The sequence below is a fragment of the Liolophura sinensis genome, chromosome 7 (genome assembly GCF_032854445.1).
Source record: "Liolophura sinensis isolate JHLJ2023 chromosome 7, CUHK_Ljap_v2, whole genome shotgun sequence".
In the NCBI taxonomy this organism is placed as follows: Eukaryota; Metazoa; Mollusca; class Polyplacophora; order Chitonida; family Chitonidae; genus Liolophura; species Liolophura sinensis.
In genome coordinates this window covers 59,593,699-59,607,573 of record NC_088301.1, presented here as the reverse complement: position 1 = coordinate 59,607,573, position 13,875 = coordinate 59,593,699, and the positions used below count along the sequence as shown (strand labels likewise).

The 13,875-nt window shown below is 38.1% G+C and overlaps 1 protein-coding gene across 4 annotated transcripts; it reads left to right on the top strand.

The window, feature by feature from the left end:
* Positions 1-2,347: 2,347 nt before the first annotated feature.
* On the top strand, positions 2,348-13,406 carry LOC135470139 (succinate-semialdehyde dehydrogenase, mitochondrial-like). 4 transcript variants are annotated; one of them, XM_064748909.1, is made up of 12 exons: positions 2,348-2,365; positions 5,895-6,087; positions 6,469-6,590; positions 7,042-7,125; positions 7,518-7,688; positions 8,895-9,011; positions 9,278-9,421; positions 9,729-9,872; positions 10,545-10,703; positions 10,953-11,122; positions 11,574-11,632; positions 12,104-13,406. In XM_064748909.1, the coding sequence occupies exons 2-12, from the start codon at positions 5,898-5,900 to the stop codon at positions 12,307-12,309; spliced, it is 1,566 nt and encodes a 521-aa protein (XP_064604979.1). In that variant the 5' UTR covers positions 2,348-2,365; positions 5,895-5,897; the 3' UTR covers positions 12,310-13,406. The 4 variants fall into 4 exon arrangements, with proteins under 4 accessions (XP_064604979.1, XP_064604978.1, XP_064604977.1 ...); XM_064748908.1 differs by lacking the exon at positions 2,348-2,365 and adding an exon at positions 3,634-3,692; XM_064748907.1 differs by lacking the exon at positions 2,348-2,365 and adding an exon at positions 4,437-4,465.
* Positions 13,407-13,875: the final 469 nt, after the last annotated feature.

Sequence of the window (13,875 nt, the reverse complement as noted above, 5' to 3'; positions counted from 1 at the left end):
CCTTCTCTGGAAGCCCAATAAAGCCATAATCATATCATCCTACTATCTTTTCTCGGTACTGACACTTTTCAACAACAACAACACCGCGTCGAGCATAGCGCCTTTTATCCCAGCTATTTAAAACAACTAAAGACAAAAAGCGGATTAAATTTTAGACGAGCTACTGGATATATTTTTCAAGCAAATTCATTATTTGCAGAAATAATCAGAAAGAATCTATAAAAGCTTCTAAATGAGTTGTTTCATGTATATCCACAAAATTATTTATTTAAAGCGGTACACAGTATATTGCTGATGGGGATTTTTTTTTTTTGGCCTGTGGTATTTGTTCAGAGAAATTGCCGTTTTGAGAAAATATCATTTTCCTTCAGTCCTTCAATACATCAAGCTCTGCTGGTAAAATGTGTTTGAAGTGATTATGAACAGAAATTTGCAGCATTCTTTCAGGCTAACGTAAGTTAACTTATTGGGTATTTTTAAACTCTGTTCGATAAACTTACGAAATTGGTTATTTATTTATTTGATTTGTGTTTTACGCCGTACTCAAGAACCCGGGGAAAACCCAAGACTATCCGCAAGTTTCTCCAGACCTTCTCACTTACATGCGGTAAGGAAGCCAGCATGAGCTGGACATGAACTCACAGCAAATTAAGTTGGTTAATGCGAACATTGACGATAATACGAAGTAAACGTATGTGGTAAACCCATGTAGTTTGTCACGGCACCATAGGTATTAAGGTGAATTTTAATAATAACTGAAAAATTAGTCCGACTTAAGTCACTAAAACGGCAATTTCATGAAACGAATTACTCTTGCCAAACAACGAAATCACTGTATAAGTCAGTTACCGCCTTTGGCTTCGGCGTCCAGGCTAGATCACCCAGTCTTGGTCCTTTTTTGTCACGTCAGTCGATTCGCGACCTCTGCGACAAAGGATGGTCTGGACTGGGTGATCATCTAGCTTGAACACCTCAACCTCAGGCGCTAACTGTAACAGATGGGCGTTTTACCCCAAGTACTTTGGTTACTTCCACATGTAATGCTGACGGTCATCGTTTAGCAATAGTTCAGTATGACGTTATGTTGGGGCACGTCAACGTAGTTTGTTCATATGCCAATGTTTGTATGTGGTTGCGCGTAGCTTATCAGCTGAATTGGTATTGTTCTTATACTAGCTGCTTCAGCGCTGGAATGTGGTTCTATGCCGGGTTGAATTCATGTCGCGTTAAGTGTCGGGCACTTACATTGTGCTTTACCCGATGTAAGAATGTTGTCTAATTTGCATAATTATTTCTTGATTACGTTAACTTAAGCAATGCATTCATTTGGATAAATGACAATTATATTCAGTGTGATTCATCTTCTTAATATTGCAACGATGTTGTCAATAGTAGTGTGCTAAATTAAAGGAATATTTCATAGGTTCGTGCTCTGAATAGTTAGGTCGTGTAGTTTATATAAGGCTGCCATGACATTGGTGTTTGGTGTCTGTGATGATCTGATAGGTGTGGGACGGGCCATCGTCTTGGGGTGTATATATTTTGATGGTGTAGTGATTTTGGCCGATAGAGGACTATGAAGTTACTTATACTTTAAGTTGTTATGAGGATGGGCTTCGGGGGTTTCCATTTTTTACGTTCTTTGGTGGAATAAAGCTGAATTACCATCCCGTCTTCCACTCGTCAATTGAGGGCTCGTGTGTCAACGCTCTCCTGCAGTTAAAGAAGCAATCAAAATATATAAGTGGAAATAGTTTCTTGTTAAATGAAATTAATCTTCCCGAATCACTGGATATGTGAATGGTGTTGTCAGTAGAGGATTTTGACAAGAACATTGAAGTAAATAAATTCAAACAGAGAAGATTCCCTCACAGAAAACATGCATGGCATTCATCAGCATATATCAAAGATCTTGCAAGTAAATATATCTGCATCTTCACGCGCCACGTATGTAATGTGGTACACTAGTCAGAGATATATCTCTGTGGTACACGGATCATGAATATATTTGGTATATATTGGATAAAAACATCCAATTAATATGTCTGACGAAACATTTTGCGATACACTTTACTCTCTTACACTAACCGTACTAAATTCTGCATTGTCATGCTATACAGCACATTGTCTTATCCAACGTAGAAGCTAGACTGATACGGCTTTAGTACACATACAGTATATAGCTCGTCAACAGCTTTTTTCTGGGTCAAACGTTGTGATATCTACACGTATTTGTAGGACCTATAGCACCAGATCAGATCCATGTGTGTACATAGTATGTATAATACAGTGTCCTGTGCGGCACTGTAGTGGACTTTGTAGGTATACCTGGGGAGTAGCAGACAAAAGGGATAAGGAACACCAGGTGAGATTCATATCTGACATTAATAGCTGACACATATACTTCTGCGCGTAGGGTTTTTCATACTGAAACTGACGAATCCGCCGAGCTCATCGAACGTTTACGGTAGGTTTTCAGTGTTTGTGGGTTCCCGCTGGCTGCATGACAAACGTTTTTCGGAAAAATGTATGCCCTGCATCGGACGAACAATGTATGCTATGCACACACACATATATATAGTGTGGCAGCTATGTGCGACCGCGTGTTGATATACTATACACATGAAGTCTGCATATGACCCCGTTAGATTCGAAGAATACATAGCTTCTTTGCATCAAAAATTGATGAATGTATGATGTAAAATTGATGTAACTTCATTAATCATTTTAATATATAATGTAGTTTAATTATATATTCGGACGAAACAAAGAAGCTGAGATTCCATATACGCGGTATGCGGTTTGCGGTATACGGCACGCGGTACGCATGCGGTATGCGCTTTCTCTGATTCCATTTATGCGGTAACCTATGCGTTTTCTTTCATTCATGGTGCGTTTTTATCAGAGCAAACATGTCGCATTCCTCCATTTCACGACGTGTGGCTTTAGAGCAAGATTCAGACCTTGCCATAATAGCAATGTCATATAAGTTGTTGCAACTAAAGAAGCGTAAAAAGAGAAAACACCGATGGTGGGTCCACAGTATTTTGCGGCAAAGAGCTCAGCAGGGAGCTTTCCGAAAACTTGGTCTCGGAATTGCAGCTGGATGGAGAAAAATTCCAACAGTACTTTCGTCTAACCAGAGAACAATTCAAACAAGTTCCGACCACGTGTCGGGGAAACACCCCACCAGCGACGTCATTTCTTGGGATACCCTGTCCGGTTTTGAAAACGCATACCGCACCGATCGCTACATGGTGCGATTGATTTTGCCGTATACGTTTCCGCATGAAAAAACGGATCCGCGACCGTACCTATGGAATCATTGCAACTTATTTTAACTATTTCGATTTTTGCCGCGTACCGCATACCGCTACCCCATGTAAGGAATCTCAGCTTTAGGTTATAATTAAGGACTGATTGATAATATTGCTACAGGTCACACGTCCACATCCACCCACGCTTTTCATCGTTTCCCAACACTGTATCAATGCTGAGCATAGTTTCAAGGTATAACAATGTTGCAATGCACTGATCTAGCTCGGCCCGGCAGCGACGGAGGCAGTTACATGACGTCACATTCGTCATGGCGCGTGTCCGACTGACGTCATGGACAGTTCCTCATACGGTTTGCAAGTGAGCAGGTTCAAGACGAGTTAGAGAAGAAAGACTCATGGATGAATGATTGAAAGGTACCAAAAACGTAAAACGCGAGCATAGTATAAATATGATATATGCCATATATAAAGCAGAACTGTGTCCTTTATATTGCATAATATGGTGTTGCCATAACATATTGCGCCATGGATTTTTGTGGTATGAAGACCTTGAGTACAAGAGTCGAAGCGGCAACTTCAAAAATAAAAGTAAGAATTACTGTTGAACATACTGTAGCATTAGCAGATTGATAACCAGAATCTGGGATCAGATTCGTTTTGATAGAGGTCATCAAACGAAAGCGCGAGTACCACGAAAGCATGTTACTGATTGTTTCTTATATATTGATGAAATGCTTTACGCCGTGCCTTTTGTGCGTCTTCAAATGGCTTGCGCACAGTGCTCTGTTAGGAAATTGAAGGCCTGATATTTACTGCAACAGTTTACAAAATGGTGTTGCGAGAGGACGCACATGACACCCAGAACTTGGCGAAGAATGCATTTTCTATGAAGGGCAGACCTTAAAGTAATTAATAAGACTGTGCAACATAACACGACAAAAAAAATCAGGCTTAGCTGCGATAGGACTCGAATAACATTACATGTACATCGTAATGTTTGACAGATTAAAATGAAACTTAAGCGAAAGTAAAAGCATGTGCCTTAAACCATGGACAGTTATGTAAATATGTCGTATGATAATCAGCGGTGTGTACAAACGCAAGGAGGTCCGAATCTGCGGCCTTGAACTAGTCGGTATACCAGCCTGACAGCTGCCACGGCAGTGATGGCGGCCACTTGGTATGGGGTAAGTGTGCTGGAGATCTCGCGGAACCATTCCAGTTGTTGTTTGTGTGAACAGTTTTTGACTTGGGCACAATTAGGTTCAACTATGTACCCATTGTACCAAATCACCACAGTTTCTTACTAACTGGCTTAGCGCCATGCATGTTACGATTCAAGCAACGTACGAGTGTCAGGTCCTGTGTAAAATTGACAACTGTTGTGCTAAGCCTGGTGCCGGTACGCAAGGGTATCGAAGACAGCACAGTTGAGTTAATCGAAATGTCACCCTGAGTTTGTTGTACAGATGATTCCAACACATACCATGCTAGACAAGCTATATTTTTAACCTGATCATTTCTATAAAAGTAGTGTAAATTAAAATTCCAGAGTGAGAGGTCGATCGAAGTGGAGTGCAATCAACAAATGCAGACATATCTGTCATGTTTGAAACAGACCTGACTGATGTTACACACCCCCAACCTGGAATGCAGTCATAATACGTCTGTTCTTATGTTCTGTGTAGGAGACTTATGCCTGTATATTCACCACATGTATTATGCACCTTAGACTTTAAACTATAGCTTCTCTATACTGGAAAGAAGTATAGTCTGACTTGCTCGACAGATTTCAAGTTGCGTCAGAATTGTTAGATGTACTACCATGCATTAATGTACAAATGCACTTTCATATGACATTCATAGTCCGTTTGTATCTATTATTCTGAGATTAAATGTGCAACAGTACTCTGGCATTCGCAGGAATTTGAATCACATCAGAATCTCAGTGAATTGTGATGGCTGCTGTCAGTGGGAATCAATTGTTAACTAGGATTATGTAGGATAACTTAAAGAATAATGGTATGCTATGAAACAGATTTGCAAATAAGGGATCACATATTATTGTGATTGTCCAGTGTCAGGAAAAGTTTACCTGACATCAAATTAATACCGATTTGTCTAAATATTTGCATGATAAACGCAATAAAATTCAGTTTAATTCCAGGATTCTAATCTTGCCCTAGTTGCACAGTGTTATTAACCTTCAAATGCAGATGAAATCACATGCAGTAATATGGATTACATAAGGCTTGAAAAATGAATTGGTTTGAACTGATTACAACTGAAGGGTCAGTTTTTGTAGTTCAAACATTTTGAAATGAGTTTAACAATCATTTTTAAGTTTACGATACCATCCCAAATTATGTCAAAATTATGATGTACCAATGGGTCCACTTTAAAGGCTCTGTTTATTAGATTAAGTGATGGTAAAATATGTGGAATTTTCTTTGCATAATGGTGTGCATGTAACATCAATTGAACTTAATTGATATTAACTAATTTTAGGTTTGATCAAATATTTTCACATTTGCAATTTGCTCTGTTAAATCCAAAACAAAAAGAATGTGTGGTGAAGGCGAAGATATCAAAGACATTTTGTCTGTGTTTTGACAGTTAATGTGCTCCAGGCTGCCACTAGCATCCCTCTTGCATTTTCCAAAAAGTGTGAGGCCAGTATTGATTCGCGTGACCATGGATCGGGTGCCAGCTGCTGCTGAAGGAGTGCGATCTGCTAGCTCCTTTCTCCACGACAAGGCTTACATTAATGGGAAATGGGTCACAGCTGATTCTGGAGCCACTATTGAGGGTGAGCTGATCATCTGATCGCTTGTCCAATTGCTCTCGTAGGCATCCACCAAAAATTAAATTCTTGAGAAATTATCCATTTTTTTACACAAAAAATTGAATTTCACAGCAAAGCTTCACATTTATTCTTTATCATGTATTATTTTCAAAATAGACAGTAGAACAAATACTTTCTCCATTGACATTAAAAATCCTGAGTGTTTTGTGACTGCCAGGTATTGAATAGGTGCCTTTGGCGATTCAAAGCCCGTAGTATAAATTGTCATGGTATTGTTATGAATTGGAATTGACTCAGCATGTCTTTCTATTTTGGTGATTTTAATAGTGATACAGTTTGTATTTTTCCAGTTTATTGCTACACACTTACATTGTGGTGTTTCAGTTGTGAATCCGTCCACAGGTGCTGTGCTAGGCACAGTCCCTGATATGGGGGAAGCAGAGGCCCAGTCTGCAGTTGATGCTGCCTACAAAGCTTTCCAGACCTGGAAGGACACGACTGCCAAGGTATCTTATCAGTGGATCAGCATTATTAGTATTGTAGAATTTATTTAACATTTACAAACATGTAACCAGATTTGTTGTATTTGCATTTGTAATGTCATAACCAAACTGTGACGTTTGTTAGAGTATGAGCCATGTGTAATGCTCACAGCTATTAATACTTACGCCATATGTGGGAAGGTCTGCCAGCAACCTGCGGATGGTGGGCTCTGCCTGGTTTCCTCCCACCATAATGTTGGCCACCATCATATAAGTGAAATAATCTTGAGTACGGTGTAAAACACCAATCAAATATATTGAATAAATTAAAACTTACCTCTCACCAGTGTTGTTGTTGTTTTGGAATTATTATGAAAATTGTGATTATTCCGATGTCTGCCTGTTATGAACGTATATGTTATAATGTCATTATATATGGACAGGTAATGAAAACTATTCTTTGTTTGATCATCAGGAAAGAAGTGCTTTGTTGAGAAAGCTGTTCAACCTTATCGAAGAAAACAAACAAGAGTTGGCAAAATTGTTAACAGCCGAAATGGTTTGTTCAACAGTGTTTTGTTTGTAATTAGAATAAATTCCATTAAAAATTTGCAATTGACATTTTGCAATATGTTACTGATGCATTTCCTGGTCATTAACAGATATATCATATGTAATTGTTTATTTTTCAGATCTTTGGCACGTTTAACATAAAATACATATACATCATGAAACAAACTATTACTTTAAGAGAACAGTTGTAAATTCAGTAATTGATTGAATATGCATGTTAATCTCATACAGGAAGATAAATCTTTGTAAGCATCTTTTTTTTTTGCTTTTGATCATACCATTGTGTGTAGGCTTGTAAAGTATCATTGTTTGGATTGTGTGAAAACAAAAGTGCTGGTAACTCATATAGAATGAGATGTCTGTCTGTCTTTCAAACAGGGTAAACCTCTTGCTGAGGCTCTAGGTGAGGTAAATTATGGGTCGTCCTTTGCTGAGTGGTATGCTGAGGAAGCCAGACGGGTGTACGGTGATGTGATCCCTACTCCAATGAAATCAAGGAGATTGCTAGCTTTAAAACAACCCATTGGGGTAGCAGGAATGATCACACCTGTAAGTGTTAGGACATGCTTACATGTAGATAACATAAATGTTTTACATTCCTGCATATCAATAAACTAAATAAAGAAATACAGGTAAATGAAAGTGTATATTCATCATTTGAAGCTTTTGTGTAAACAGTGAGCTGTAATATGTGCTTATCACGATTTTTACCAGGCTACTAAGTTTTCTCAACACTAGAACTAGATTTCACTGACAGTTGTGTTACGTCCTCTTCTGTATTTATGCTCTCCTCTAATGCTGCAACCATTATGCATAGCAACATGACTTGTGGACTGCTTCGGTGTTCTGATGGTTAGAATCTACACATCGAAGTCGAGAGACCTTGGGATCAATCTTGTTTGGTCGACATATCAAAGACTTTAAAAATGGTACCTGTTGCTGCCTTGCTTGGCGCTCAGCACTGAAAGGTTAAAAAAAGAAACATGGCTGGTTGGCCCTTTGTCAGTATAATATGACCGGGTGGGGTGTCATGTGCGGTGTCATATCTTTCTTCGGTATGATACATCAGTGGTGGCAGGACTTGAACTCGCCCTACCACAGGAAGACATTATATATGTACACACACCTAATGACTCCTCGTCGTCATGTGACTGAAAAAATGTTACAACAGCTACAAGGCCTTACATTGGCTACGATGCTTCAGGGCGGCCTCTAGCTCCGATCACATCTCACCCGCAGGCTCAGTGTGCGAGCAAAAATCGGTCATCGTATCACCCAATTGTTAAGCTGTACAGGCTTTTACAGGATCTAATACAACCCTGGCATCTTTCAAAATATTTGTTGAAAAACTGTTTTACTTTTATGATATCCAGGTTACAAATTAAGAGGTGTGCATGTAGAGGTGATTATAGATTAATTCATACAATAGCTTCAGGAAAAGCACACAGTGGGTAGGCCTAATGCAGGAATTTGTCAGTGCTTTGCAGGGCATTTCAATACATAATCAGGGCAGATCGTCGTCACACGACCAGGACTCACGCGCCTGACAAAGATAGGCAGACTGCCCAACTTTAATGGTTTTAAGTAGAACTAGTTAAAATAATAGGCTAGTTTTTTAATGCGATTCACAAGCTAACATAGCAATAATATTGTGTCTAGAGAACATGCAGTATGATAATAAAGGCATTTCTCCTTTAAATATTAAGCCTCTTAAGCATTGATGTGTTTTTAAGTACACTATGTTCTCATTTTCAGTGGAATTTTCCAAATGCAATGATAACCAGAAAAGCATGTGCAGCTCTTGCTGCAGGTTGCACAACTGTTATCAAACCTGCTGAGGACACGCCTTATTCCGCCCTGGCATTAGCAGAGGTAAGATGGATGCTTAGTAAAGAACTCACCTGAAGATGCTGTCGAAAGTGTGTTAATGTTACATTCAGAAATAGAATCATTCACTGATGATGCCTTCAATAATTCCATCAAATATACTTTTTGTCAAAATATAATGCCAGAGCATTGTAATAGAACGCAGTGTTTAAATGAATACAGAAAAGGAATTCCAGTGGAACCATTACTAGATGCATTTTGTTTAAGATTGCTAACCTTTTGATGGATAATTCATCAATATTTTTTTTCAGTTGGCAGACAAGGCAGGATTCCCTCCAGGTGTTGTAAACATTGTGACGTCATCTCGAACTAAATCCGCTGAAGTTGGCAAGGTGTTGTGTAGTAGCCCCCTGGTGGCCACTATTTCATTCACAGGCTCGACCAATACAGGAAAGGTAAAACTCAGTGTAATGGTTTATATCTTGCATTAAGTACATTTATTGCACATTTCAGAATAAAAAATATCACACACACTTAATTACAACATAAACTGATTTTTGTTTGCATTTGTAAAGTAAAGTTATCCATTTTAATGACCATTCCTTTGTTACTTGCATTGTAAGTTAAGATAGAAGCTTTATATTTGGATAGTACTGCTACCAAGATATGGTATCTACAGAGAAAACATTGTGTTTGCCAAATCTCTTTGTCTGTTTGTGTGTCTTTATTACTTGTATATCTTGTGATATGTTCACATTGTAGATTCTTCTGAAGCAGTCTGCTGACACAGTAAAGCGAGTGTCACTAGAGTTAGGGGGAAATGCTCCATTTATCGTGTTTGACAGTGCTGACCTGGACATGGCCATCACAGGTGCTATGGCGTGCAAATTTAGATGTTCGGGACAGGTAAGCCTCATTGGAGGATTTTTATCCATCTAGGCTTCAAACTTCAGATTTACCAATTTAGATAAAAGATTTAGTGAGTATTAGTGTGCGTATAATCAAAATATTAAACATGTATGCTTATGTGGAAACCATAATTAAATGACATCATATTTCTCACAAAAAGTGGTTGTCATTCTCCAGTTCAATTTTCTCTGAGATTTTAGGTAGAAAAGGTTGATTTAGTGTCACAATTTTGTTGATGTAACCATTTTGCATGCAAAGTACACAAGTTTCCATGGAAGGGCAGATTCCTGGGCAAGGTTTGTATTGCATGGACGATCAGTCAGTTTCTTACCTCTGGTGATTTCCTGAAGTTTTCTACGTTCAGTATAAATTGCTTTTGCTGGTAGTGTTTTTTTTTTTTTTGTTTTTTTTTGGTCCAACATGGATTGTGGAGTAGTTTTTTGAAAAAAACCCCTTAAGTTGTTCTCTACTATAGCATGGTAAAGATGTTGCTTAAAAGTAAAAAGGTTTCGTGAAACTGGACTTGGAAGATGAACATCTCTCTATTGAGCTCATTTGTAACAGTGCTCTAGTGCCATAATTGTGTTTGATCTGGACCCTCAAATAGTCCTGGGTAATTCCACTTCTGATGAACCTTGTATACAGAGAGTTTGTTTTCTCAATCGTCAGACATGTGTCTGCGCTAACAGGATAATGGTACAAGAAGGCATCTATGACCAGTTCGTGGACAAGTTTGCCAAAGCCATAGAGAAAGAGTTAGTCGTCGGTGATGGATTTGATGGCAGCACCACCCAGGGACCTCTGATAAACAAGGCCGCTCTCACCAAGGTAAGGTCATAAGCAGTTCTGTGATACAGGTGATGAAAAGACGGGAAGTCAGTCAACTGTGGATATATATCAGAGTGCAGAAGTTGTCTATAGCACTATGTTTTCGGACAGAGATTGCTATGCTTCCTCAGTTAGTATGATTTCACGAAATGTATTTCATGTTCACACTTGAACTGATGGCATTTTGTGGAGAGATGCCATGGATATTGTACTGAACTGTTGACCAAAAAAAAATTGTTGCCTACTCAGGTGGATGAGCATGTTCAAGATGCTGTTTCTAAAGGTGCTAAAGTTGTCACTGGTGGGAAATTCCATGAAAAGGGGGGAAACTTTTACCAGCCAACTTTGCTGCGTGACGTCACAACCGAGATGAGGTGCCTAAAGGAGGAGATCTTTGGACCAGTAGCACCTGTGGTCAAGTGAGACGGCTTTCTTACAATATGCCTATTATGTGTCGTGCAATGTGTCTGAAACCATATACTTTAAGGACCACAAGGCTCATAATCATTACTCCAGAAAAGAATTTGCTATGAATACATGTTTGTGAATAAAACTCTGAAATCTGTACAAACTCTGTTTTATATCATTGTGAATTTGATGTACCTGGTAATATTGTTGTAAAAATTTCCTTTTTAGGAATTCATCTTCATTCATGTACAATTAAGCTTGTCTAACAATGTCGAACAAATATTTATACATCATACCAAATATTACAGAACATACTGTAGGCAGAATGTTTTAATCGGATCACTGGTATTATGTGTACTGGTACTGTATTTGTTTTACATGTCTTTCCAAAGTATAGAGACAAATGTCCCTTATTACATTATTCTTAATAAATGGATTCTCTTTGTCATTGTTTACCTGCAGGTTTAAGACAGAAGAGGAGGCCCTTGCTGTGGCAAATTCAGTTAACACTGGTCTGGCAGGTATGGTTAAAGTACAGTTCTCAATATTATTGTAATGTATGCATTGGCCCCATTATTACATTCTTCATGAAAAGCGAATGTGTGTAAACTGTGATTTTTCTTGGTACCTATACATGGTTAAAACAAAAATTTAAAGATTTCTACGATACTCTGGAAAGATGTTTCTTGATTTGGGGCAAGGTACTCATTTGATTAATAATTTGTTCATATGGACAGATATGCCAATTGACTGAAATTGCCACCACATGCATTACCATCCAGACCCTGTGGTTTGGACCTTGCACATCAACAAAGAATGTCTTGCTTAAGCGCCAAGCTATCAAGGGGAGACAAGCCAGTTTATATATCTCTGTTGTGTTTTTACAAGGGCAACATCCAATGGTCTCAAATCTTTTTGTAACGAGCATTATTTAGAATGTTATGAAAATAATTTATGACAGTTTGTATCCCTTTTTGTGTTCGTTTCAACAGGTTACTTTTACTCCAAAGACTTGAGCCAGATATGGCGGGTGGCAGAAAAGTTGGAGGTGGGGATAGTGGGGGTCAATGAAGGCGTGGTCTCTGGTGTTGAGATTCCATTTGGCGGCGTGAAGGAATCTGGGTTAGGGCGCGAAGGGGGAAAGTTTGGCATTGATGAATACTTGGAAATCAAGTATGTCTGTATGGGCGGAGTGTAATGGCCTAATGTCAACTATGTCAGTACAATGTGATGATAATACTTTCAGGTGCTTTCCTCAACTACACTTTACCTACAGACCTAGGTAGTTGTGTTCATTTTATATCATCCAGTTACCCATGATTTGTGCTTCATATCTTTCATTTTTGAAATATATGTACTTACATATACTGATATTCAGTGCTGTAAACATTTTTGCTAAATTTTATGTTTGATTACATATTTTATTACTTTAAAGATACATAATCAGTATTAGGCAAAACTTGATTGGGTTGAGGTGGGGTTGGTTGCAGAGTTAAAGTCTTCATGAACATAAATACAGGCCATGATGACATACAATAATTGGTGTAAAAATAGGGTATCAAATAAAAAACTAGTGATATTAAATTTCAGGTCAGTATAAATACAACCCAGAAAAAGCATAATTAGATTTTTTGTTTTTTTGATAATGTTCAAGGATGAGCAATTTGTCAAACGTTGACTGAATCACTTTCCTTGTATTACCATTTGTGCTCAATTCAGTTTGCATCATTGGTTACGAGTCATGGTATGACGTCACATGTAAGGCGTTAACTGTGAAAGTGTGGAAATGTCTGTCTATTAAAGGGTTATTACAATTACTGCTTTCTGTGTATAGATCAGACTCCAACAGTTTCAAAGGATGTGCGTTTAACGAACTAAAAATGTTTGAAATGCATGTAGAGTGTGTATTGTTTCTCTTTTTTACTGTTGAGGGAATAACAGTTAATTATGTAACAATAAAATCATTGCCCAGGACAGAATACAATTCAATTGTGTTTTTGTGTGAATCTGAGGACTGAATATAAATCAGTGAGAAGGCATTAAATAAATAAATGTTAGTGAAAAATTAACGGGGGAATATTCTTTGTTGAGAAACGTAAGGTTTCATGGAAATCATGTTGGCAAATCATGTTTTTTTGAAGTTAATAGTGATAGTCTAAAGTATCTGTAGTTATGAGATATTGAGTAGTTTGTGTCATATCTGAGCTCAAATCTGCTTTTGTATCACGGACGCATAGAAAACACATGTACTTTTCATTTACGTACCAATTCTCGGATTAAAGTTTTTCTCTCAGAGCTTACAAGCACTTTGATTTTTTGATTCATCAGGCTTGATAATTTATTGCTTTTTGCAGTGTTGTTGTTAGGGATGTGGGGCAATTTTTATGCCCACCAAAATATTGTGATTTTGTAGGAATTTATATATAAATAAATATTGGTGAAACCGGACTTTAGTAAATTTCGATGACTTGATGTGATATGGCATAAAGCTGTACTGTACATCAATACACTTGATGTGGTATAAATGCATTCAGAAGATGGTTTCAACCAATGTGTAATTCTCACTTGTCATGCTTGGACATACACAATATACAAAAATGGTGATCCGTTGCAAAGGACGTGAGTACATGTACATACTGAATACATGTAGATGGTAATATAGCAGCGACTATATTATGTATATGAGACTCCTTTTCATGTGTCAGTCCTACATGACTACGGCACTCCTTTTCATGTGTCAGTCCTACATGTATATGACACTCCT